Genomic DNA, 24,306 nt, shown 5'->3' with positions numbered 1-24,306 from the left:
AGCCGCAGCCCAGAGAGTGTCTTGAATCGCCACGACAGGCTCTGGTTTTAACGTTCTGTCCTCCGAGAAGACGCGAAAGCGCATAACCTGCAATGTCAAAGTACTGGTGTAAACCATGCAAGACTGTAAGATGCTACATGCCGTATATAAACAATGAAGGGATTCTGACTGACTCAATTTGTTGTCCAGTTTGTGCTGGATACGAAGCTAGGGCGATCACAGCATGAAGCTTCCGTACGGCATAAGTCCTCGATGGATCGAACGTTACGAGACCTTCATCGACAAAAGGCACAATCAGAACGGAACGAGAGAGATGCGAAGCGAATATTGGCAGGAATAGAACGATCCGTTAGCGGATCTTCCTCGAAGCACGGGTCAACCACTGCCAGCAAACCTGGGATTGGCCATGCCAGACAAACCGCGCCGACGGTCGGCTCTGTTTCAGTATCCAGGAGTAGTCCTGTATCTGCTCCATCGACATATAAGCCAGGTCCTTCTACCTCTAGACATGCTGGCTCAGCTGGTTCACAGCCATTAGGAGGCAGCCAAGCGACAACCACTTCGAACACGAATAGAATTACGAAGCCACGATCAGGAAGTGGCTATTCTTCAGGTCAGCTGTTCAGTAATGGAAGTAACAATGCTATCAGGAGATAGGAACATTGACTGTGTGAGAGTACGTATGAGATAGCAGCAAGACACACTCTATCGCTTTTCGTTCTCAACAGTGATAGACCTGATGTGGGCCATATCTATGGCATCGAACTCATGTGGTCTACTGGATTGATATTAATCCAAATGACAGTAGCATATGAGCATTCGCCTCGATCTTTGTGGGCAAGGAGATGATGACCCGGCGAGACTCAAATGAATTTGGGAGCATATTTGGAATGTAAGTTGGTGGTTTGTTTATCAATTCATTTGGTGATAGTTTGGTATAATGGATCTGGTGTTATGGGCCATTGATGTAGTTGTCCTATCACGCGGAGATACTTAAGATTTGGTTCCTAGCAACGACATTTTTGACGATGACCCAGTCATCGCTATCCGGAAAATCCATAATCAAAATCCCACATCGGCCCGTCGTGTTCTTCAGCGCGTCGATGATTCCAGATCTCACCGTCTTTGCGACTGCCCTAGGCCAACAGCTGGGATTCCAGAAATTGGCGGCAGTGGTAAAATTTACAAAAAGCGTATTCGAACCCATTTGAGCCGCGCGTATCATGTGCGATTCAACATACTGGGTCTTCTCCTTAATCGCATCTGATGTAGGAAGCTCGCACACATCCTGTACTGCGAGCAGTTGGCCATTAACCATATCCTCTCCCGTTGTGTTATATTTCCATGATGTCGCAGGAAAACCGAACATATCCCACTTCTCATTAGGGCAGCCGAATCGTCGGAACAAAATGGCCCTTCCGCGAACTTCCCCCAATTGTGGAATGCGAGGCTCTAAAAACCACTTATGACGAAGCTGCACAATGTATCCATCCCACAGCATCGCAGATAGTTCGTTGGTTGTCCATTTGAATGGCCCTTCATTCTTGAGTGATATTATGACCGCCTCGCTAGGATGTGCTGAAAGAAATTCGAAAACGTCGCTTAAAATTCGTGATAACTTGACAGGATGCAGTAGAGCAACTGGGAAGGCGCCATGGACGACTTGAAGATCATTTCCGGTACTGATGCAAGAACTGCTGTATGGTTTGGACAATCGTATATCCAGAAACCTGACTCCGTTCTCTAGTTGCTTTTTGATAGACGATCGTTGACATCGGACAGAAGGAACTGAAGCCGGTTAGAATATCTAATGAGGCCGGCCATTAGTCGAGCAATACCTAAACACATACATGAGAAATGGTGGGCAGCTGAATTATGAGTCCCAGGAATAGAAAGGTCCGATATAGACACTGCATCCTGCAACGCGGACATCCATTCCGCCAGCGAATGACTTGGCTCTGGGGGAATAGGTGTCATGATTTGTGACTGATGAACAATCCTCAGTAACTTATTTATGCTGCAAATGCCCGAACGCTAGGGAGTCCGGCGATGCCGGGCACAGCCGCAGGCAACTTACCAATCCAAACACTGTATTAGCGGCTCCTAAACAGAATCGATCGGATGCCATGTTCACTTCGGCCCTTAAAGACTTCTGCATCTATAATTTATAAACAACATTAATACATGCCCTGGACCAATTTATTGCGTAGGTGATCGAGGTTAGGATGTGCGGCTCTAGATTCCTATTTTCGTTTCACCGATCGATCGACTGTTATTTCGCCGAGGAATGACCTGATAAGTGGTAGCAATTTCATAACACAGGAAAGATGATTTTGCTGGCTTGTGGTTGCGCTTTTTAAAATGTCTTTCTCGCGTGTAGATTGTAGTTCATGGTATAAATTAAGAGATACCTACAATACAAGTAGTTAACCGGTTGGAGTGCAGTACTCAACAGCCAAGTAGCGCCACTGATTAAAAGAATCATCAGATATGACGCGTACGTACACTATCGTATACAGGTATACTATAAGCCACTACCAGAATATCGTAGTATGAGCGCACGTCAACTAGGTACGTCGGTCGCCAGCTGCGAGCCGCCTTGTGTAAATTAATAAACTGGTTCGCCGTGAAACCCATTGGGTAAGTAAAGACGCATTCAACATGCCAACTCGTGCCATTATTCGATCGCCATTTTTTTGTTGGGATGTGATGGGGCTGATGAACTACTTCGTTTCCGTTGTGTTGGATTCCGCCCCCGCATTCTCGAAAAATATCTCTCCAGCTTTTCACTTGAGGATCACATGTCGTGCAAACCTTATTGCAGATTACCATCATCACATTGTTGTCTTTACAGCTCCACTCTTAATTGGACTGATCACAAATCAAGTGGACAACTTGGATTCTATAAGCTGTGAACAGTAACTAATACTGTCATTCGCGCAAAGGACAAGTTGGCGAAATTGAATCTTTGCGAATAGTTCGAAAACAGTTGCCGTGGAAAGCCGACTTGCCGAGTGGAATTACTCCTGCAGCGGCTGCCACAGGCGAGATCTACTTACGAAGCGTCGTTGCATACAAAGACCCGGAAATCATGAAACAGTCGGGTATATTACCGGAAGTCGGCTATTGGCCAAACCAATCGACACAGGCGCAGTCGGTGAACCAGTTTGCAACGTCTCGTCTTAGGATGGTGACAAGTTTGAATATCCGTACGATACGTCCCAATACTTGCCGCGTTGAGTGTGTCTTACTGACGTTCGGGTACTATGTACAAGTTCGACAGTCTGGTTGCACTGCACAGAGATGTTCGAAATTCGCAAAGTTTGTTCAAAAACTGCGCGAAACTGCAATAATCATCGATCAATTTCAGCAGGTTCCTCGATGTCCCGACTCCGTAGCAGTAGGCACAAATGATATTATCTGGAATAGAATTTTAGCGTCTATGACTACCACCTACCTAGCCGCTCTTGTCATCAGACGTCGTCCGTCGTACTCTAGTCACCGTTCGACCCTGCCATGCATTAGATACGCGAGACTTCAACGCTTATTAATTAGAAAGTAGTTTGGAACCTGTCGTATGATTACGACGATTATGCGACGACCCCTTTTTCGCTGCAATGATAGGCTGAGGTAATGATATCCATCGTCAATAGCACCATCATGAGTACCGGTCGGCTAGAACTTGACTCGGGAGATTAACGTACACCTACTCTCTGTGCTGTAACGGTTTGGAATATAATTGCATATTATTCCATGAGGTATATTTGCATTATTGCTGTTTGAACCGTCAAATGCTTGGCCACAAAAGCTTTGCAATGTTATATCTCAAACTGTCTAAGAATGGGGCACATATTAATTACATGAGTTTCATATTTATAGACTGCATATCATCTCAACCAATCGCGCTTATCAATTGATTAGTGATTGCATAGCCGTACTCCACTTAATCCGGACTCGCAACAACGGCGAAACCTCGAAATTGCATCTGGTACTAGCCCCATCTGACATCATCTCCAAGACGAATCCCCCTAGTTGTCGTGGACTTCAGTCTATAGCCTGTTGGCTACGTGGACTACAAAGGGTTAAGATAAGCCATTTGCGCTATCGCGGATATCGCCCAAACATCATTCCCTAACAATCGACCGTAGGAAACCAGAAAATCAGAATTTGAGGCAACATAGTTATTCTTCCGAGATAACCGGAATTGAAATGATGAAAGCTGAATAGAAACCTCGGATTGATCAGATTGAGAGCGGCTCCAACAGTCTCAACACCTGATACAAATGTAGTGAAGTTTAGCGCGACTAGCATATCACACTTAGATCGCGTCCATGAAACATTTCTAATATGTAATGTTTAAGTTCCGTGAGAACTTAACCTTGCTCTAGAACGAGGTCAACCTAACAAACTAATCGGTCCAGTCAATTATATATGCACGTCATAACCAACCACAAGCCCTACATATACCTTCTGTGCATTGTATGAAAATATAATTTCCCGGGGATATTGTTCATGTCTCGCAATTTTGTTGATGCCAGAAGTCTGAGCACCGGGGCAGGAAATGTTGGAGCATGGGTCCGATTACCGAAAATGGGACAGAATATACATGAGCTGAAAGTTTGCTATCCTCTATTTGTAGCGAGATCAAATACTGAGGATTCAAGGACCACCTGTGGGAGCGAGCGTGCGATTGAGCGCCAGTACCTCAGCATGGTCCCAGCTCCTCTTGCTCTAAATAGCCGACGACTGCAAAATGTAACAACAATGCCATTCTTTCGGCGTTAAGGAAGTAAGCCAAAACAGATGAAATTGTCGAATAGGCCACTCGCGACAAGAGCTGGTTGGACCTGTCGTCGTCTTGAATTGGATATCTATATATCTTTGGCCATCAACCCCGATCTATAGCTCATCTTCTCGGCTCTTAATAACCAGCGACTCTTTGCTTTGTTTACTTTCTTACGGCCCGCTTATTGTTTGAGACCGAGACACCATTAGGACTGTTGCTATGTGCGTTCGATTCTTCCTTTTAATAGATTTGAGTTGGCAGGACGAAGCGAGCCTTGCATCTGTGATCTGTTCTCCTGATCGCAAACAGAATGTGGCTGTCTTCCGTTTAGTCGATCAAGCCGCCGACTCAGTATATTTATTCCTTTGACGATACTAATCTCGCTTTGATATTCGGATATAAGTCAGTTTGTCATCACTCATTCGGCTATTCTTGGTAACGCAGTCGCTCGATTCTCGTTTGAGTTTGTTTTGACAAAGTTGTTAGAATTCCGGAAGCCCACGCACACCAGATCCAACAACGGATCCCTGAACGGCATCGCCTATGGAAAGTGAATATTCACGCTAGAGGATCTCCTGTTGGTGCAGATGTTACGTATCTTCAATATCATCCAAGATTTCGATGCTATAGATCCGTTACTATGCTAGAATATCGTCAACTGACGGACGCTGCAGTCGCGTTGGAGTAAGGATCCCCCACCTCCCCCCACCCCTCCCCCAAAGGTTGTGAGGCCTCGAGTTGAATTCACTCGTTTGGAACTCAATAATTTGAATATCTTCGACTCAACAGTCGCTTCGTGCGATATATAAATTATTCGGCGGTCTTTGTGTCCCAGCTCAGCATATTGTTGGCACTACTCTACAACTTCAGATATAGGCTAGTTAGACATGCCGACTGGTTCTTTCCACATCTAGACCGAAATCCAGATCAATTTCTATGATTTGCGGGGCCCATCTTCGATTCACATTAAATGCAGACGGTCTTCGGTCAAGGCAAGATAGGGCGAAAAGTTGAAAATCGGGGGCCCGTTTAGAGACTTCAAGATTTGTCTAGGTACGCATTTTTCATGTCCAAAATGCACTAGCCAGCACTAGCCAGCACCGGCCAACCTAGTGCACACTAAATTTCCGTACGTACACAGCCATTTCAGAATGCTTGTTCACAATAATGTTGGAGAAACAGAACAAAGGTGAACTTGAGAGTAATTATGATAATTTCCGGTACTGTTTCCTAGTTACCAGTATCGCGTCACGTATCCGACAGCTAAGGTCCAAACCATAAGTCATTATGGCGCGCGACAGCAAGAAACCGAACAGTAGGGCAGAAAGTGCCAATTTTTGACCATTCCTAAACCCTTGCTTAACTGCAAATCATTCAAATCTCGGCAGCTTCATTTTCATCTGACTTTTGGTAAAGCTATTGAGTTATTTATTTTTTAGGAGGATATCGATGTGTGGCCTGTTGTGATAATCCTGGAAGTTTTTGGTTCTTGATCTCCCGCACCATACACCGGGCAGCTACGGATCCATCCGGCTCGTGGTTTCCGCTAGACCTTATTATGTTTAGACAATTTCATGATCACGCCACTATCACATGATGCGATACTACGGTGCTTCTGTATCCATGTATTCTCCTAACCTAATTAGTCCTCTAGCGGTCACCTAGGCCAATAGTTTCATGTCAATGAACTGCGCAACTACTTCGGAAATTCATATATTACGGTCCGTTGTTTTTGTGTACGTGAAGAGAATATTCCGCTAACTGGTGAACTAACATTTGGCTTGTCCGAGCTAAGATGTTACCCCTGACATCTGACGTCATAATCACAGTCAACTTTTCTCCCTTGTTTTCCGCTACACGCTGGGTTTATTGTTCTCTAAAGTCTTATGTCAATAATTCGCCGTATGAGCTTTCCAATTTTCTACAACGTCAGTGCTGAGTAGGTTTATATCGTGAGTGAACTATCGTGGCCCTAACAATTACAACGAACACTACGCACGCACGCAACACGCAGGCTTGGCGTCAACTCTATCTAACATTGGCAGTCGGCTCCGCTGTAACCAAATGTTCCGTGCATGAAAGCAGTCACACGAGCATGATTTTGCTAGACGCCCGAGTGTGCACGATAATAATGTCTTGTATCAAGCATTTGCAGCGGCCACGAGCGGCCAGACGAGGAACGGGCGAACGGCTCACCGGAACCAAATTTCGTCTTGGACAGGGAAGCGAATCATACCTTCGTGGACAACCTCAGGTAGGAAAGGACGCGTATTGCGAGATGTGGTGCATGTATCATGCAGCATGGCTGTCCGCACCCATGCTGATCTCGCCAACAACCCGAAGGGGACAATATGTTGCCAGTCCGGTTGTACAATTCATTTCATCACTCCTGGTGACCGTCATCGTCGACAGCTTTGAGAAACTTCAAGTTCCAGGCGCGTCATGTTGTGTCCATGGCGAACTTAAATTTGTGGATCCCGCGAGTAAGGGACTGTGTACCCAGTGTACCAAAAGTCTTGACAGGATAGTCAAAGGTACTCTGTGTTTTAAGCTTGTCAGGCCTTCTACGTCAATATTATTGGAGAATCATTGGGCCAACCTTTCCTCTTTGGGACTAGCGTAGTGCACAACATTCGTACCCACTTGCCGACATTTGTACCAGAATCCTCAACGTCCACACGATTTTTGTGCAGTTTATGAACTCGTCTGCTCACTGCAGAAGCACAACGCAATCCTGACGGTGCGCAAATTGTGGTCTACTGTATAGCTGTCAATGCTCGCCCTAACGCGATGTATGTAGCCCTGCAAAATCTCGATGAATTTCGTGGTTGGCATCCCTTTCCTTTACGCCGTAAATTTACGCCAAAATAACCCTTACCCATACACCCCCTACGTTTTCGTCTCGTAAATTTGATCGCGTAATTCATGGATTTCAAGTAAAACTTTAAGGCCAAATTTACGCCACTTTTAAAGTTGGCTTTAGCTTTAAACGGCTACGCGAAACTCTAGATGGCCGCGACCCCTTCCAGACTTGTTTGGCGCCTTGTGTTGTATCATACACTCGAGCTCGGTAGTCATCCATGGTCTAACGACATAAGATAGATAAGTTTGGATGCTATAAGCGCGCTTCATTTGTAAACAAGGACTTACTCGAGTCGGTTCCAAGGAAACGGCTCTTTACCACATTCGTCGTTAGTCTGAGTCTATTTCTTCTTCCCGCAAATTTACGCCGTAAAAAAGTGCTGACGCGACGAATTTTCAAATTATTACCCAACCTTACCTGGGCAAGGGTTTTATTTGGCGCAAATTTACCTCGTAAAAAATGGTTGCTGAACCTCCCTAGTGTGCCGGCCCGAGCATGGTGGTCTCCCTGGCCGCGCCAGTCAAGGTCGTTTCTCCGGATAAATAATACCTTCACCTGGTGTCCGTCATATTGATCAACTAGCTGTGTAATATGATCCATATATCATTGTTTTGCTTCCTGAAGCGGACCACCCACGGATTGGCACAAAGCATGCTTCGTGCATCTTTGTGACGAGTGAGGCCATTGCCACCCATACTTGTCTGCTAAGCAATATAGAAGAAAAATGTAAAAAAGATATTTTGACGCTTTGTCAGTGGAATATTTCTGGCCTTTTGCACAAACCTACCATTTTTCACTGCCAAGTTATGATGGATCGAATACGCGTTGACGATTTGTCTGGCGTGGTCTACCGATTCTAATACCATGCCGACATACAAAATAGGGGGGCTCTCGACTGTCGAGTGTAGACAAGACGGCTGATATTGGATCAATGGTTAGTGTCGCTGTGGTTCAAGATAAGACCAAACGCGTCTTCACATTATTTGAACGCGCTGTCTAGTCGGAGATATTTGCACGCCTGTCGGATTTAATGAAGTTTTAGGTAACTCCGACATGGCGGGTGTGGTGATACGATTGTCGCCAATTAACTGGTTGGCATGGCTACGATGCCATGCGCCCCACCTTGGTCTGCATCTGAAGCCGGGTCTTTGCTTGTCATCCAGAAAAGCAATAATATGTTGGGAAGCGGTTCACATTCGTCGCAAGTTCTTAACTGGCAACCGACACGTTGACGTGACGCCTGTCATTCAAGTCAACATTCGCTGGCCCAGCAAAAGCGACGACAATGGGACAGCCCCTGGTACCTACCGGCTTGCCGCCGAATATGGCGAAGACGCAGTACAGCTACCGTGCGGTGTTTGCCGTTGCATCGGAACTTGCAGTCTGTGCTGACCAAACGATCCTGGCAGGCAATGCGCTTATGTACACTGGACCAATCATAGCTATACCATTATGATGAGCGTGCAATTCCTCAGCGACGAACTGTGGTTATTACAGGGCAGTTCATCGGATAAGACTCGTCGTTGACGGAAACCGTTCGTCAGACGCATATTTCCGGACAACCGTGCCATACATTGCACACAGTCTCTAGGGATACAAGCGAGTCTTCTATAGCGGAAATTGCCAATGCCCCAACAAAAGTTACTGCATCGAAACATCCAAGAATTATTTTTCTAAGTGTGACAGGTATTCGTGGAGACTGACGTCGATATGACATGTCTTTTCGCGGAGTCTCGGATCCGCGATACCAGATCTTCGATATGGGGGATCTGAAGAGATTTCAGCGCGTGTCCAACAGCACGGAAGCTATCTCGGCCTGTACGTTGGGTTGCAAGGGTCCAAGTCTGATCTTGCATCAATGCTATCGGGAGTGAACCAAACATGGCCTGATGGTGACGGTGGGGAAACGTTGGCAAACCGAGAGCTATCCGAGCATTTAACTTGAAGTGGCGGCTTTTAGTAAACGGCATCGCTGGCATCCAGATTCTTTATAGAACCCTCTCCCAGTTTGGTAAACTGAGGAAAAATCGACATACATATATTAAATCTTAACGCTTGCCAGGCAGTAAGGAGGCGGCGTACCCTTTGAAGAAGTGACTAGCAACAGTGACTAGCAACAGTGGCATATAACGGTTCCTATTGATGATGGTGAATACACCGCCGCAATGACATAAACTACCCCAGCTGCGAGCTCTGAAAAAGTGCTCTTTCATAAGCAAATATAATATCTGGCAAACTGCCGCTTGGGTGGGCTTCTTGCCTCACGGCACGTTCCGCTGTCGTTCTTGTCAATGTCCGGTACACTCGGGATGGATAGCATCGGTGCCGAGCTGGAATTAGCCGTGCCCAAGACAGACCATTGATGGCTGGGTAGCCAGTACTTGGGAGCCATGGCATCTGGGAAGTGCATGCAGGAAGGAACTCTAGTATAACAACACGTGAACTGAGAGGCAAGTCCGATGGCCGTTACGCCGCTCGCTGTTAGACCGCAGGAAGCTGTGCGGAAACTTCCTGGATCGCATTGCTGTCATAGGGTACAACAAGGCTTGGAAGCTTGCCGCTTGTCCGTCGGAAGTTGTCTTTCAGAATTGAGCGGCGTGATTCTGATAGACTTTGGTGCAGCCGCAGCCACTCAGATAAGATGCGGGATTAGAGTTGAGATCACTTCATTTGCAATTCGCCACGGTTGACGGTCGTTCTAATTTTTTATTTTCGTCGTTCAACGTTACATGTTTTGTTGGCAAGAGTGATGTCATTCTAGATTGGAGAGCGACTGCGGAAGAAGATTGAAGGTGTCCCGTCTACATGCGGACAATTGGTAGCTGATCGGATGGCCTACTATACGCTGTTCGGTTAGGCTGTTTCCCGTTGAGGGACTTCGATGGCGTTCCGTAAATGGCTAGGCGATCCAGAAGTGGACACAGTACAACCGAACTGGACGACATGCCCAAACCCAGCGCAACAGCTCCACACGTTCATCGTCGCAAAGCTTGCTTCGTGCCGACACCGCAAGCTCAAAGTTCCAACAAAAGTGGACGAGGTTTGCTGCGTAGTAAGACAAAATGCTGCAGCAGTACTGCGCATCGCTTGCCCGATGGGATGGGTGCAGCGACACCGAGCGTTAGTCCTTAATATCGGTGGGTGCGTCGACATCGGTCCGACCGTCTGGCACGGCAGCAGGGAATGAATTAAATTGCAGGATCGCGACTGGACAAAGCATTAAGACGCGCACCAAATTTGCGTTTTCTGTACATTTTCACTGCTGTGCCGGCACTGGGTCCCGGGCCATAGCGAAAAACATTCCGAGGATGCCGAGTTACTTACCGATTAAGTTACAGAAAGCATTCGGTGCAACGTCATCGCACAGCTGATCCAACTGGGCCAGACCGCATACACTGCGACCACTGTAAGGTAGCACTGACTCGGATTTGCCTGGCAATGGCTGGCCGCTCTGGTGGATAGGCGCCGACGGCAGGTGTCCGCGACCGTTTTCGGGGCTACCGAGTGGGGGGCAGGCTCCGGGCGGTCTGGTCTCGCAATTATTATCGACGACAGACATGCTGTAGATTATCAATAGTTCAGGTGCGCAGGATTGTTAAATTAAACACCGCCAAGAACCTTATCCGTTGAGCGACAGTACGTGGCCATTATCGTATATCACCAACCGTTAGGACAAGCAAGCAAGCAAGACGGTGCCGCGACCTATTCAGGAATAGTGAATGACAGAAATGATGACTGTTGACAGACAAAACAAGTATAGTTCCACGATAGCTCGTCCGCCCTGATGGAGGGGAATGCCGTTTTCGCGCGCACTAGAGTTAAGCTTTACCCCCGTTTGCAGGGCCCACATGTCCGAATCCGGAGCGTGTCCCTTGATATCGCATCAGTCAATGTGCGACGTCGGAATTACGGACACTGTTAGTGGCAGAGAACTATTACCAATCACGGTCCAGTCCGATGGTTGGCTTGTAATCGGGTGTTCTAGCTAACCGTGCTGGAATCACAGGAAACGAAGCACGGCGGCTTTGCAGTGCTAACGGCGACACAAAAGCGATAACGCAATCGCATATATATCTGCAATACTTGACAAATTTTTTATGTTGGTCTATTCGTCTGATCGACGGTGTATTATTGGAGACCGCTGGTGGGATGTTGGTTGGCACCCAGGGGCAGGTGTGCTGCAAGCTTGGGCCCAGCCATCTCGCAATAAATTGCAATCATTTTTAGCAGGCTGTTACCACATGGGCGCAGGTTTTAGCGAAACCCTGGCGACGAGCCAGATTGAAGTCTCTTTTTTTTTTTGTTTGAGATCTGATCGCAGGAACGCAAGCTGTCAAAATAGGCTAGCCCGCTTTCATAGTCACGTACGAGCTCGGCTGCTATTCGGTGTTTCTCGACGGATTAATATTATATGCGGCAGAGCTAATATAAATTTTTAGCGTCGGTCTACTATCGAGTTCTTGTCGGGCCCTTCCGTAAACAGTAGTGGATACGTAGCGAAAGGAAATAATAATGGAGCCGACTAGGATTCGCCCGTGCTCCCAAATCATGGCTCGGGCGAGGGTGCAAAATGGGAACGAACGGTGGTGGCCGGCCCACAGGAGCGCGATGGACCCACGTGTTAGCGTTTGCATGCCGCCGTGCTCAACTGGGCCGGATTCGTCGAGTCTTTCCCGCGCACTGTAAGCGAACACGCTATCGCAAGCGCATGCTGCAGCGCCGCCATAGTTGACTTCTTGAGCTAAGATAGCCTGCTGCCATCAGTCACATAATTTGTTTGTGGCGTTGCTGGCGGATCCATAGTTTAGCGCTGTTAGTCATTGCAGAGCAACGTGGTTGAAGATTACCAACTCGTACCAGTGGGCCAGTGAGTCAAGGCCGCCAACTGGATTGGTAACTGGACAGTACACCGTACCTGGCGCGCTAACCAATTCGACCGCACACCGGGGTCCAGGCACGTGGCCATTGTTCCTATCGTCCCACTGCGCATCTCGCATACCAACCGGTTCGACCAAGGCTTCGAACTCGATTGTCATAAATACAACCGCTGTTGCATTGACCGAAACGAGCCAGCGGTCCGAACCAAGGATCCGGATTAGTGGTTGCATGCAGGTCGCAGTACCTTCGGCCGCGATGGGAAAAACAAAGTTCGGATGGCGTCGAGTGGATGCGGATTGGCATATTCGCTTGACCGGATTAGTCGATAGCGGGTTGTTCCGGGCTCCTGCTACGCGTCATTAGCGTACCAAAGATCCACTCAGTCCTGGCTAACGACGAACCACCGCTGACGCATCACGCCACACTCCGCCCACATGTCTGCTTTTCGAATATTCCGACCTGCATCGTCGTCTTGTACAAAGAATCGAATCAACCTGGGATTTGACGCACATATTCGCACAGGCTCTGCAAAACTGGCGTGGAATTTGGGCGCCGCGGCGGGCCCGGTCATGCTGGGGCCACAACAGCGTTGATTGGGCGATCGTAATTGTTGCGGCTAGGGACCTTGTCAAGGTTTGCGGTTTTGCCAGCGCGCTGTAAGGGTTTGCCCGTGAACACATGTCGAGCTGCAGCACCATGTGGGCGAGCTAAGCCTGAAACAGCTTTCTTGCCCGCACCGGGGTCGCATTGCTCGGGATCTATGCTCGGTCAAGAGGCGATGATGGTCGCGGTCTGCATGATGAGGCTCACTCGGGTTCGGTTCGGAAGCCGCCAGTAAATTATGATGGACGCGTGCGCGCTCAAACGCTCAGTCGCACTGGGAGCAGGGAACAACAGTCAAGACGAGACGTGGCAGCGGCAAGACATGTTTCGATGTCGCCTATCTGGGCTCGCTGCTGTGGATTTTATCGATCGTCGTGGTGCGGTGACAATCCACACCGGGTTCCTCTAATTTGGGTTTCAGGCACAAGGAGGGGTCCACGCACCTGCGGATCTGATTGCCCGCCTGTCCAGCGATCATTGGTTTTCAGATCTGAGACGTTTGCTAGCAGTGACAAAAATCACCTGAAAATGATCGTCGCTGAATTGGAATGGTCGGACAGACCCGGCCGGAGCTACAGCCATGGCAAAATCTTGTTTTCGGCATCACGGACACAATTGTCGTGAACGTGCAATCGGTCAGACTGATTGACATGCGCACGGTCGCGAAGCAAGCATCACGGGCATTCCTTAAACGGAAGGTCAGCGTAAATATATTCGACCTAGTCGAACAATAGTCAGCGGTCACGATCTGGCTTTTCAGATATGCCAGGTTGAAAGACGACGAGTTCGCTGCGTTTGACTCAACAAGCAGTCCGCGCACTGGCTGCCGATGATGTAGAGTAATATGCATTCGTGGTAGTTGGACTTTCGCATGCTTGGGCAAGGGCAGGCAACTGTCAAAACCACCATGGGCCCGCAGCATGAGCGCGGGACAAAACTTCCCGCGCGTGCCGGTTGGCAAACAGAACCGACGAGCGTTTCATTCGACCGTGCAGACGGATCCTTGATTGGAGCAAATCTGAGTGTCAGTACTACAGCTTGATGTGGATTAGGCAAGCGAGCCAGATGGTGGAATGTGACAGGCCTCCTACTCCAGTCGATTCCAGCGGCAGCTTTGGCCGTCAGTCCGTCCCGTGTCAATTGTCCCTTCCAACCATAACTACGAATGTACGACGGTACAGAATAATAGTGGCTGCGGTTTTTGTTGGCGCGCTAATGCTGGCGCTAGACTGGAACGGCGCCGCCGGTTGAGTGCGTAGGCGAGCGGGTCCTCCCGGGATGCGGTGGTTGCAGGCTGGCCATGTGACGTGCGCGTCCCGATTGCGTCCCTGGTCTGTATGACGACAGTCTGACTAGCTGCGGCCAACCAGCCATTGTACTTGTACATATTATAGATACAGCGAAGAATTTGCCACCTGAGGTGAGCATACAAAGGCCAGATTATGAGGAGTGGTTGAGTAAGGGATGGTGGGTGTCGGCGGGTGGTACAAATGGCAGCGTGGGTACACAAGAAGCAGCGGAAGATGCCTTTCTTCTGCGTCCGCCGGACCGGCCAGTGCGGGCCTTCTGCTGCGTACCTCGTGCCTGCCATCCAATATGCTTAATGGCCAAACCGGTACCTTCACCACCAACATCCACCAACGCAATGTGACGCAATCGTCGTCCGAACAGGTCGATACCGTCAAAACTCTATCTGGTCGGCCTCGTACCTTGAGATCCGTCCTGCGGGCAACCAACGCTCACTCTCTCCATCTTGCCCAACCCATCCTCCGTCTCCGCATATAATCACTCTTCCATCCTGCCCTTCATGCTGCAGCCGTTTCTACTTCCCGCACATACTATCCAGCAGACTTTGGTCGACCAGACTACCCCCGGACACCACTACACTCTCACGTCTCAATCGCCATCACCATGGACTTGAAGTCAATTGTCGAGCCGTATGTTGTCCTGGGGTCGCTAGGGTCCTTCCTGATACACTTATGCTAACAAATTACGTCCAGTGACTTGACGCCTCCGCAAGATGATCACACCTCGGCCGCCGCCGACGCCGCTTACCTTCGTCGCGTGCCTGACCATGCCGTCCCAACTGCATACTCGTCGACCGCGTCTTCTCCAGACGCAGGGGGTGGTTGCTCGTCCGCTCTGCCCTCGCCAACGCTGTCTCCCCAATTCGAAGAATTCCCTGCTTACACCACCACTAAGCCGGCCGGCCTAGACAGGCGGTCACTATCTGCTCCTGATGTATCGACCCGGTCGCACGACGGGAGAATAGACACCCACGCGGCTCGATCCGGCTCGACTCCTTCGTCGTCCACAAAGTCGCCCGGCTCCAACCGCCGGTACGCCCACATCCTGTCCGAACAGCGGCGGCGCGAGAACATCAACGGTGGTTTCCTGGAACTCAAAGGCAGCATTCCTCGTTGCCGAGGCACCCAGGATTCGAAAGCTGTCATTCTCCACAAGGCGGTCGTATACATATCGTCCCTGGAGTCAGAGTTGAGCCGTGTCAAGAACGAATTGTATGCGTGCCAGCAGCAGCGTACTCAGCTGCCGCAACAGCAGCAGCAGATGATCCCTCAGCAGCAGCCTACGCCCGTGCATTCTCACCGGGACCTACCTGCCGGCCCGGTTCCTCCCCCTCCGGCAATGATGCCTTCGCTGGCGCCGCCACAACCGCATCAGACATATGTCCATCCGTCTCCGCCAGTGTCGTCATTGCCGCCTCCACCACCCCCACCTCATCCGCTCACTCACCCCATCGCGCTGCCCCACATGTCTGCTGGCCAGTACTATCCGTCTTATGCGGGCCCGCATCACCTCCAACACGCTTACGCGATGCCGATGCCGCCGCGCATGACGGCCGAGTGGAAAGTTCCTGGTACAGTGTGAGGGCGGGTTGTTTTATAGAGTGTATTATTTATCTTGGAGTTCTAGACGCGCATCTTAGTTTGGGCAATTCGGTTCTCTTGTATTATATTGTTTGGTGGTGGGGGGGGGGGGGATTTTTATGGCGTATTTGTGGATCTCTTTGGGTAATTTGATTTCTTAATTTTATTCCTAATCTAATACTAAATTCACGCCTGTGCTTGGTATCGACATCAAGACCGACGGCGGCGGCGACGGACGCGGCGGTTCGCTGCTGAGTTCTGGTTCGCCTACTTGACATAGAGCTTGTGCTCGACAATGTATCTCAGCACACCATGCGGCACGATATCGACCAGCGCCAGCCCTTCGGCACTCTGCGTCAACCACAATATCAAGTCAGCACTGTCCTCGCTTACGGCGGGGCAACAGACCGACGCGTTGCCCCCTGACGACACATGTAAATATACATACCTGACCTGTTTGCGACGCCGCGGCTCTGGCCGCCGTCGAACTGACCAGAGCGAGATCAAGGTTTGTCGGCCCGCCGTGGTGTCCGGCGTAGTACGACAAGAGCCATATCCGGCTCGCCCACGCTTGCGGCACGTCGGGCTTTTTGCCGGCCCGAATGTCGTCCACGAACCGGACCTGGTCTGCCGCGGTCCCCCACTTCGGGTTGTCGCGAATAAAACAGACGATCTTGCAGCGGGCCATAAATTCGCCGAGGGCTTGTTCGAGGGTTTGATTGGGATAGTACCTTGTCCAGGTGTTAACATTTCCACCACATCTTAGCGACGACGGACAAACTCACTTTGCATCAAGCAGCCGGATCAACGTGTCGTAGCCCGTAAGGTAGACCTGCTCCTCGACAGCGGGGAACATGCCAAACACGCCGTCCGCCTTATCGACGAACCGAGCGTGTTTGGTAATACCGACGGCAACATTCACCTTGTTTGTATTTTGGCCGCCGCCGACGACGGCCAAACTGAATTGCTCCATCATGGCCAGTCTGTCGGCCAGCGGCGCCGGTGCAGTCGGCTTGTCTGCGTTTTGCACGGCAAGCAGCAGCAACACGTCAGCTACCGAACCAGGCTCCACGATCGCCGGGTTTGCCAGTGTGCGGTTGACGAGCTCGAGATGGGCCATTGTCGGCGGGTTGAATGACGAGTCGAACACTGCGCTTGCCCTGTTAGCTTTCTGCGTGTTGTGCCGGCGATCACAGCAACAGACCTATTAGAGACTTGACTTGCGAACCGGCCGACGACAAAACCGACGGCGACGATGTGTATGCTATGCGCAATGGGTCAGATCCAAGGCGCAGCATATCCAACTGGTCCTGGTATCCTTTGGCCGACGGCATGATTCCGCCCGCGCGCACGGCTGTCGCGAATAATGTTCGGACCCGGTTCCTGTTATGGCCGCGAATGCTCAGTCTTGCTGCTGGCAACACTAGTCCCAAACTTGTCGTCGATAGCAGGTAAGGCAGAAGATCGAGCGAAACCGTTTTTCTTGGCAATCCCGTCCACAGCTGAACTCAACTGAAGAATAACTCCGAGGACTGCTGGAACGACCGCCGATATTTTACCATCGACAGGCGGGTTAGGGCCGCCTGTGGTGCGGCTGCGACAAGGTTTTGAGCTCGCTGGAAGGATTCTCTCCTTGCGGCTGGTTTGCATCTACATTTCACCAGCATCACGACAGTATTCGTATATGACCTACTGGTTGGGATTCAACCCATGACAACCGACCAAACTTCACCCGACCCGAAACGGCAAAAGACAGAAATGAGGATCGGCACTCATAGGTACGACGTTCCGGCGGGCTGGGCTAATGAACATTTCGCTAACTTTTGTTACTTGGCCAGCGGCACTTTTCACGCCGACGAAGCATTGGCGGTGTTTATGCTTAAGTTATTACCAAAGTACAAGGACTCAGGTTCGTGACTGGTTAGGTTGCTTGCTTGCGGCATCTGCCCCTGTCTCAAGTCAGGCTAACACGACAGCGCGCAGCCGTGATTAGATCTCGAACGCCAGACGTTCTCGAGGCTTGCGACATAATTGTCGACGTCCAGGTACGAGCTCGAAGCTCACTGTCGAGATTAGAAACGTTAGTTGATGGTTGGGTTTGGTTGTAGGGCCAATATGACGGCGTCAAGCATTTCGATCACCACCAACGAGAGTTCTCCGAAACGTTCTCGCCCGCGTTCAAAACCAAGCTTAGCTCCGCTGGGTTGATTTACAAGTATGATTTCTACGACTTCGCCCATGCGTACATGCATGTGTGTAATTTCTTGGGCAAAATTACTGACGGCGCGGTAAGGCACTTTGGCAAAAAAATAATCTCGTTCCAGCTCGACATGAACCACGACGACTCGCGGCTCGACGTTTTGTACGACAAGATCTACGCCGCCATGATTGAAGCCATCGACGGCAATGATAATGGCCAGAGCGCGTACCCGGACGACGTCGAGCCCGCTTACAGCACGAGCTCGATCACGCTGCCGGGAATGGTCGCGGCCCTGAATCCGGCCTGGAACGAGGCCTCCGACGACGCGTATTTGGACGCCCAGTTTGACAAGGCCAGCAAGCTCATGGGCGACGTGTTCGTTGACCTGGTCAAGTATTACGGCAGAGCCTGGTTGCCGGCGCGGGATCTGGTAAAGGCTGCGATAGAGCAGCGGTACCAGTTTGATCAGGCCGGCCGGATCGTTGTGTTCGACCAGTTTGTGACGTGGAAGACACACTTGTTCGAGCTCGAGGACGAACTCGATTTCAAGGGCCAGATTATGTACGTGATCTATAGTGACGGCAAGGGTTGGAGAGTCCAAGCAGTGCCGGTGGATCCAAATAGTTTCAAGTCGAGAAAACCGCTGCCTGAGCCATGGCGAGGAGTGCGCGACCAGGCGCTTAGTGACCTGACCGGCATTGACGGTGGGGTATTCGTCCATGCTTCAGGTACGTTTCTAATGGAGGCGAGAGTTTTTGCGACTGCTGAACTGACATGTTTTGTCTAGGTTTCATCGGCGGTAACCAAACGCGCGACGGTGCCTTGCTCATGGCACAGAAAGCTCTCACGCTGTAACTGCGACGATCTTGGGAATCCCAGAGCGTTGCGCGATGTGAAAAAAGGATGATATGTAGCACACGGCTATACTCCTCTACGTTCCTCAGAGATTAAATTGTGGGAATGCGATATATTGAAGCTGTGAAGCTAGTTATGATCAACCTCATTCTTACGCGCACTTAGACAACATAAATCCTTGCGCCAATACCCAAGTGTGCCAGTGCTTGTACAAGTTCTCCTGTAATCTCTAACCCTTATGTCATCGGATTAACATTTTACTTCTTAACAACAGTCATGTTGTCGAAATACTCTCGCTCCTTCATCTCGGCCTCGACTTCTAATATATAAGGCGTGAGGTAGCGCACGTCCTCCTCGGCACTCAAGTACTCGTCCTTGGGAAGGAGCTGGTGCATGAGCGACAACTGGTGCGCCCGTCGAATACGGAAATTTCTGTCGTAGTACTCCTTCAGTGGCAGTCTGTTGATGGCTTTCTGGACAATCGGGTTCTCTTCGGCAATCAGATCATCGTATCTAAACCGCCAGAATAAGTCGTTAGCAATTGTAATCGTAACTCTTAAACGATTCGATCTCGGGGTTGCGTCAACGCGCAGTAATCGAACTGCTGAACCAAAGACGTCCACAATGTGCACATACCTCAATCCCATCTTTCTGTAGCCATTGGTCTCAATCATGAAGCCCTGAAGAGGTGTTACGAGCTTGGCCAATGCCGGCGCGTTGGAGGTGATGTACTTTGCCAAAAAGTAGGTGCGCAAGTAACTTCCGGTCATTATTGCTACCTAATTGTCGGAGGAAATTATTACAGTAAAGAGTCGGCAAGAAAATAATATACACGAGGAAACGGAAGAATGCTGGTCGGCCTCTTTCTTTCTAGCAAACCTCAGGTTTGGACCACCACCACAGCAATTCGACGTCGGGACCGCCCAGGCGAGTTTTGACTTTTGCTCGACGCGGATTGGTTCTTGCACCATGCCATGTTTCCAGTGCGATTATGGCTACACCTTGCCAGGAACTTCTATGCATTTATACCCGAGGGACTTATAACCTAACCCTCGAACTTATGCGACCGGGGTTAACGGCACTATAACCCATTTAGGCATCTGACCTTCCGTAAATAAACTAGGGCATATAGTTGCAGAGTAAACAAACACGAGTGCAAGTGCGGCTTGTTGTGGAGTCAGACTGCAGAACGCCGATCCCCACCAACTTTTGTTAGCCAACTTCGCACTCACCAGTCGCTGATTTGCGATCAAGTTGATACTCCGCTCGTGGCAACTATCGCCCTATGTTCCCCCGGATCAACCGACTCGGAAGATACACATTGGGTCCCATTCGCAAGTACCTCACCATGCAGCGCACATTGAGATCGGTTAGGTCAGCACCGGGCTCGTTGAGGGCTCACTACCTCCACTCGTCTGCTTCGACTCCCAATCCGACCCACGTCCTCAACAAGACTGGCGGCAACTACAAAAATCTTACGCTCGAAAATCTTCGATCGGAATGCAGAAAACGCGGTTTGAAAGTTGGCGGTAACAAGAGTCACGTATGTTGAGCTGAAATGTTATACTGCGGGAATATGTATTCTGGTTTGACATACTAACAATTTGGTTTCTGCTGTTAAAGCTTGTAGATCGGTTGACTATTGACGATGCCTCGATGCCATTCTCAACAGGAGCCTCCAAGCGTCCTACTCGTGACATTCGCGCTGTCGCGCCTTCGGTCCCGAGTATTCCTCCTCAGTCGAAGAAGATCTCGACCGCCATTGTCGGCAAGACCCCTATCGAAGTCGCCAAGACCGAGACGGCGTCAGTTCCTAGGTCGTTGCCTATCGAAACTGTGCGGGCGATCCGAACGACTGCGCTCACGGCCGCGAAGGGTGATGATTCCACTATCGAGTTCTATCGGATGCCGGACATGGGCTTCGAGCCAGTGCAGACTATCGCTATGCCTATCGTAAGTACTAATTGGGCAATCTCTGATGGTGGTATGCGCTAACAAGAGAAGCAGCCAGTGATGCCTGATGATTACTCTGTCAGGACAATTGTGCCAGACGACGACCCTCCGTTTGCCGGGCCAGAGATTAGTCACGTCAGCGGCGATATAGTTGCCGAACCGATTCGTGATATAGTTGACAACTCTAGTGTCGAGGAGGCGAACACTAACCAGTACTCTACGAGACAAGATATTCCTGCGAGGGATAAAAAGGTGCTTGCGTCACTACTGGCCGGTACATTGGCCTGGTGGGGATTGGGCTCTCTCACCAAGAAGGAGTCTTACTGATCGTGTTATGGAGTAATTTTGGAACTTTGTTTTGTCTTTTTTTTGGTTGTTCTTGGAATATTCACTCACACGACGGATATATACGTAAGGGATTCGGATTAATGACATGCTACGATAGAACGTTGTCGGTAGTTTGTATGACTTGCACTTATTGTTTAAATAAATTGGAAACTGGCAATCGTGGATACTTTTTGGGTCACGATGTACGCATAATTGAAGCCATCACATAAATGATTCATAATGGGATTAGAATATAGGATTCGGACGTCTCGGAGCAGTGTGAGCACACAAGGAGAATTTGTAGAGAAGAGAACGGCAAGTCCTCGGGGGATGGACCGGCTTCGCGAGCGCAAGTATTTCGTAGCATATCAGTGTCGATCTCGTTTAGGCTCAATTCAGCTTGAGGAGGGAACTAGCCCCATGATTTACACTCGTTTGCCGCCCGGACTGCCGGCTACCGCGCGCTCAACGGCCCAAATATCGCCGACATGTCCCGAATTTTTTCCCTCAACGAGCTGATTGTCCATTGATCTCGGCCTTATCTCGACCTAGCAGAATCGACGCTTTAGCATACGGCTTTTCGACCTGGTCGGACTGCAGAACAGTGGAATTTGACGCTTGTGTGGATTTGCAAGGGTAGCTGCCCTTTGCATAACGTGCTGTTCGGCCACTCTCGGGGCGCTTTGTTGGGAATCATATCGTCGTGGCAGCGCTATTGAAGTTCTTGAGTTCGCCACGCTTTGCCGTTCGACAGATTACATTTTGAGGATTCGAGAGCAATGTGTGCAAGGCGTTCAAGGCATATAGATTGAAGTAACTGAATTACCAACGGCTTTTCATCACGTTCCAAGTCAAGTCAACAGGGCACGGCAATGGGTGGGCAATCACCGGACGGTACGGCAGTCAAGGAGTTGTTCGCCAGTCAGTTGAATTCGGCGAGAACTGCACAGTCCCTTTCTATATCGGACAGATTAGCCGGGCTGACCGAGTCTTCGGTATACGCGGTAGCAGGCGCTACGGCTGGCGTAGTATCAGGTCTCGTGGTTTGTCCGCTAGACGTCGTTAAGACAAAACTTCAGGCTCAGGGTGGATTCACAAGGTATGGAATCATACATGATCATTATTACGATGGGCTACGAGGTACGTCAGATCCGTGGTTGAGTGCAATCCTGGGTAGTCATTAAACCTCCCGCAGGGACAGTCGCGACCATATGGAAGACCGAAGGCTTCAAAGGGTTCTATCGTGGTGTGGTTCCCATAACATTTGGATATCTACCTACTTGGATGATATACTTTACAGTCTACGAGAGTTGTAAAAAGACGTTTAGTAATTTATGGGGTAAGTACTGAATTGGCTTTATTCCAGCTGTGGTGATTGTCGGACAAACGAGTTCGTGGAGTCTTATGATGAGAAAAATAAAAACTATAGCTCTAGAATTACAATGACTCCTGATTATGTTTTATCTTTCCATATCTGATCTAAGACGCTTGTATTCGCTTGAAATTTGAACTTGTCAAAAAATGGCAATGACATTCAGTATTCTAACGTGTTTACCATAGGATTTAGAGATTATCCCTTCACAGTTCACGTTGCCTCTGCACTATGTGCGGGTTGCTCATCCACTACAATTACGAATCCAATTTGGGTCGTCAAGACAAGATTAATGGTAAGACCGTCCTGCTGTTGATCTGACTTGGATGCATGTTGATTGCGGAAATGATTGCTAGACCCAAAATTCAAACACATCATGGTACTACAAAGGTACGATAGATGCGTTTCGAACGATGTACAAGAAAGAAGGCATAATGTCCTTCTACGCGGGCTTGCTACCGGCGTTCCTTGGTCTGACCCACGTCGCCGTGCAATTCCCCTTGTATGAAGAATTCAAACATTGGTTTGTTCCAGGGCCAGAAGCCGAGCTGTCCGAAACGCGAAAGGTTGGCGGCATCATAGTGGCATCTAGTTTATCCAAGATGTGCGCGTCGATCGCAACTTATCCGCATGAGGTTGTCCGGACTCGAATGCAAATACAACGTGGACTTCCACATAATGGTGAAATGAAGTACAGTGGAGTTTTACAGACTATCACATCATTATTCAAAGAAGAAGGGTGGCGGGTCTTTTATTCCGGATTGGGTACGAATTTGGTTCGAACCGTACCCGCGAGTGCCGTCACATTAATCACCTACGAAGTCATAGTAGATGAGATCAATAGGTTAAAACGAACGAGGGGAATTGAAGAGGCGCCAGTTTAGAATTGGTTTTGTCTTGGCATTAGTATTTCTCCTCTCTCATATCCATATCTTTTCCGGGAACTATGTTTTGTTTTCTTGTATGCACAGGGAATAAGCATGGATAGACAGTGTTCTTATTTCTACATTTGCATTTACGGTTTATGGTTCTTTTTTCAGGAGTGTGAGTGCTTTTAGTAGCTTCTTGAATATTTTGTATTTGCGTTCCAGGTATCAATTGCGTGTCGGATTTACGGACTTTTTTATCGTATTTTGCTTGTATTATACATTGGATAGGGATAACTGAGGAATAAATCTTGAGAAATTATACCGAGGTAGTTCAATCCATACACCACTACGCTGCCTCTTCCTGCCGTATGCTGCAACTGCCAATTGTCGACGTGCTTCCAGTCATGTATAAATGCTGACTTGGCGCTCTACTCTGATACTCAGTACCGAATTTTGCATCGTATTTCTCAGAATATCTTGTTCGTCCAGCCAAATTCGTAGAACCTTACAAATGGCCCAATTTGTAGTCGTGCTATTATAATGGCATATCGACAACGACAAGACTTGAGTACACCAATCACCAGATATCAAAACTATCGTCCGCGAAGACGCAATTCAGTTTCCAGGAGCTGTACTTTTTGCTCCGTGGTGATGTGTTTATACTTGCGGTCGATCTGTTTGATTTGACATCCCCCGTTAATATTCTTCTGAT

The 24,306-nt window shown here is 49.3% G+C and overlaps 8 protein-coding genes across 8 annotated transcripts; 5 read left to right on the top strand and 3 right to left on the bottom strand.

Annotated features, from left to right (window-relative positions):
• The first annotated feature begins 16 nt into the window (after positions 1-16).
• Positions 17-967, top strand: POJ06DRAFT_300022 (uncharacterized protein). The gene is made up of 2 exons (XM_056190705.1): positions 17-125; positions 190-967. The coding sequence occupies exons 1-2, from the start codon at positions 93-95 to the stop codon at positions 655-657; spliced, it is 501 nt and encodes a 166-aa protein (XP_056045574.1). The 5' UTR covers positions 17-92; the 3' UTR covers positions 658-967.
• Positions 968-1,986, bottom strand: POJ06DRAFT_248828 (PLC-like phosphodiesterase). Its single transcript, XM_056187084.1, has 2 exons — positions 1,851-1,986; positions 968-1,788 (listed from the first exon to the last, which is right to left on the bottom strand). The coding sequence occupies exons 1-2, from the start codon at positions 1,975-1,977 to the stop codon at positions 980-982; spliced, it is 936 nt and encodes a 311-aa protein (XP_056045573.1). The 5' UTR covers positions 1,978-1,986; the 3' UTR covers positions 968-979.
• A 12,900-nt stretch (positions 1,987-14,886) lies between these two features.
• On the top strand, positions 14,887-16,168 carry POJ06DRAFT_248819 (uncharacterized protein). The gene is made up of 2 exons (XM_056187083.1): positions 14,887-15,067; positions 15,131-16,168. Exons 1-2 carry the CDS (start codon positions 15,042-15,044, stop codon positions 16,017-16,019), a joined length of 915 nt encoding a protein of 304 aa, XP_056045572.1. The 5' UTR covers positions 14,887-15,041; the 3' UTR covers positions 16,020-16,168.
• Positions 16,169-16,205: 37 nt separating this feature from the next.
• POJ06DRAFT_77339 (uncharacterized protein) lies at positions 16,206-17,632 on the bottom strand. The gene is made up of 3 exons (XM_056191542.1): positions 17,223-17,632; positions 16,804-17,167; positions 16,206-16,749 (listed from the first exon to the last, which is right to left on the bottom strand). Exons 1-3 carry the CDS (start codon positions 17,350-17,352, stop codon positions 16,392-16,394), a joined length of 852 nt encoding a protein of 283 aa, XP_056045571.1. The 5' UTR covers positions 17,353-17,632; the 3' UTR covers positions 16,206-16,391.
• Positions 17,631-19,405, top strand: POJ06DRAFT_77280 (metal-dependent protein hydrolase). The gene is made up of 6 exons (XM_056191541.1): positions 17,631-17,796; positions 17,857-17,927; positions 18,002-18,063; positions 18,127-18,233; positions 18,312-18,946; positions 19,006-19,405. The coding sequence occupies exons 1-6, from the start codon at positions 17,729-17,731 to the stop codon at positions 19,071-19,073; spliced, it is 1,011 nt and encodes a 336-aa protein (XP_056045570.1). The 5' UTR covers positions 17,631-17,728; the 3' UTR covers positions 19,074-19,405.
• POJ06DRAFT_248816 (cytochrome b-c1 complex subunit 7) lies at positions 19,165-20,057 on the bottom strand. The gene is made up of 2 exons (XM_056187082.1): positions 19,710-20,057; positions 19,165-19,586 (listed from the first exon to the last, which is right to left on the bottom strand). The coding sequence occupies exons 1-2, from the start codon at positions 19,841-19,843 to the stop codon at positions 19,331-19,333; spliced, it is 390 nt and encodes a 129-aa protein (XP_056045569.1). The 5' UTR covers positions 19,844-20,057; the 3' UTR covers positions 19,165-19,330.
• A 206-nt stretch (positions 20,058-20,263) lies between these two features.
• Positions 20,264-21,838, top strand: POJ06DRAFT_248814 (uncharacterized protein). Its single transcript, XM_056187081.1, has 3 exons — positions 20,264-20,616; positions 20,697-21,026; positions 21,078-21,838. The coding sequence occupies exons 1-3, from the start codon at positions 20,359-20,361 to the stop codon at positions 21,351-21,353; spliced, it is 864 nt and encodes a 287-aa protein (XP_056045568.1). The 5' UTR covers positions 20,264-20,358; the 3' UTR covers positions 21,354-21,838.
• POJ06DRAFT_248812 (mitochondrial carrier domain-containing protein) lies at positions 21,820-23,914 on the top strand. The gene is made up of 4 exons (XM_056187080.1): positions 21,820-22,493; positions 22,549-22,692; positions 22,914-23,020; positions 23,082-23,914. Exons 1-4 carry the CDS (start codon positions 22,226-22,228, stop codon positions 23,607-23,609), a joined length of 1,047 nt encoding a protein of 348 aa, XP_056045567.1. The 5' UTR covers positions 21,820-22,225; the 3' UTR covers positions 23,610-23,914.
• The last annotated feature ends 392 nt before the right edge of the window (positions 23,915-24,306 follow it).

This window comes from Lipomyces tetrasporus (genome assembly GCF_029532465.1).
Source record: "Lipomyces tetrasporus strain NRRL Y-64009 chromosome Unknown POJ06scaffold_3, whole genome shotgun sequence".
In the NCBI taxonomy this organism is placed as follows: domain Eukaryota; kingdom Fungi; phylum Ascomycota; class Lipomycetes; order Lipomycetales; family Lipomycetaceae; genus Lipomyces; species Lipomyces tetrasporus.
This window is presented reverse-complemented; position numbering and strand designations above follow the sequence as displayed.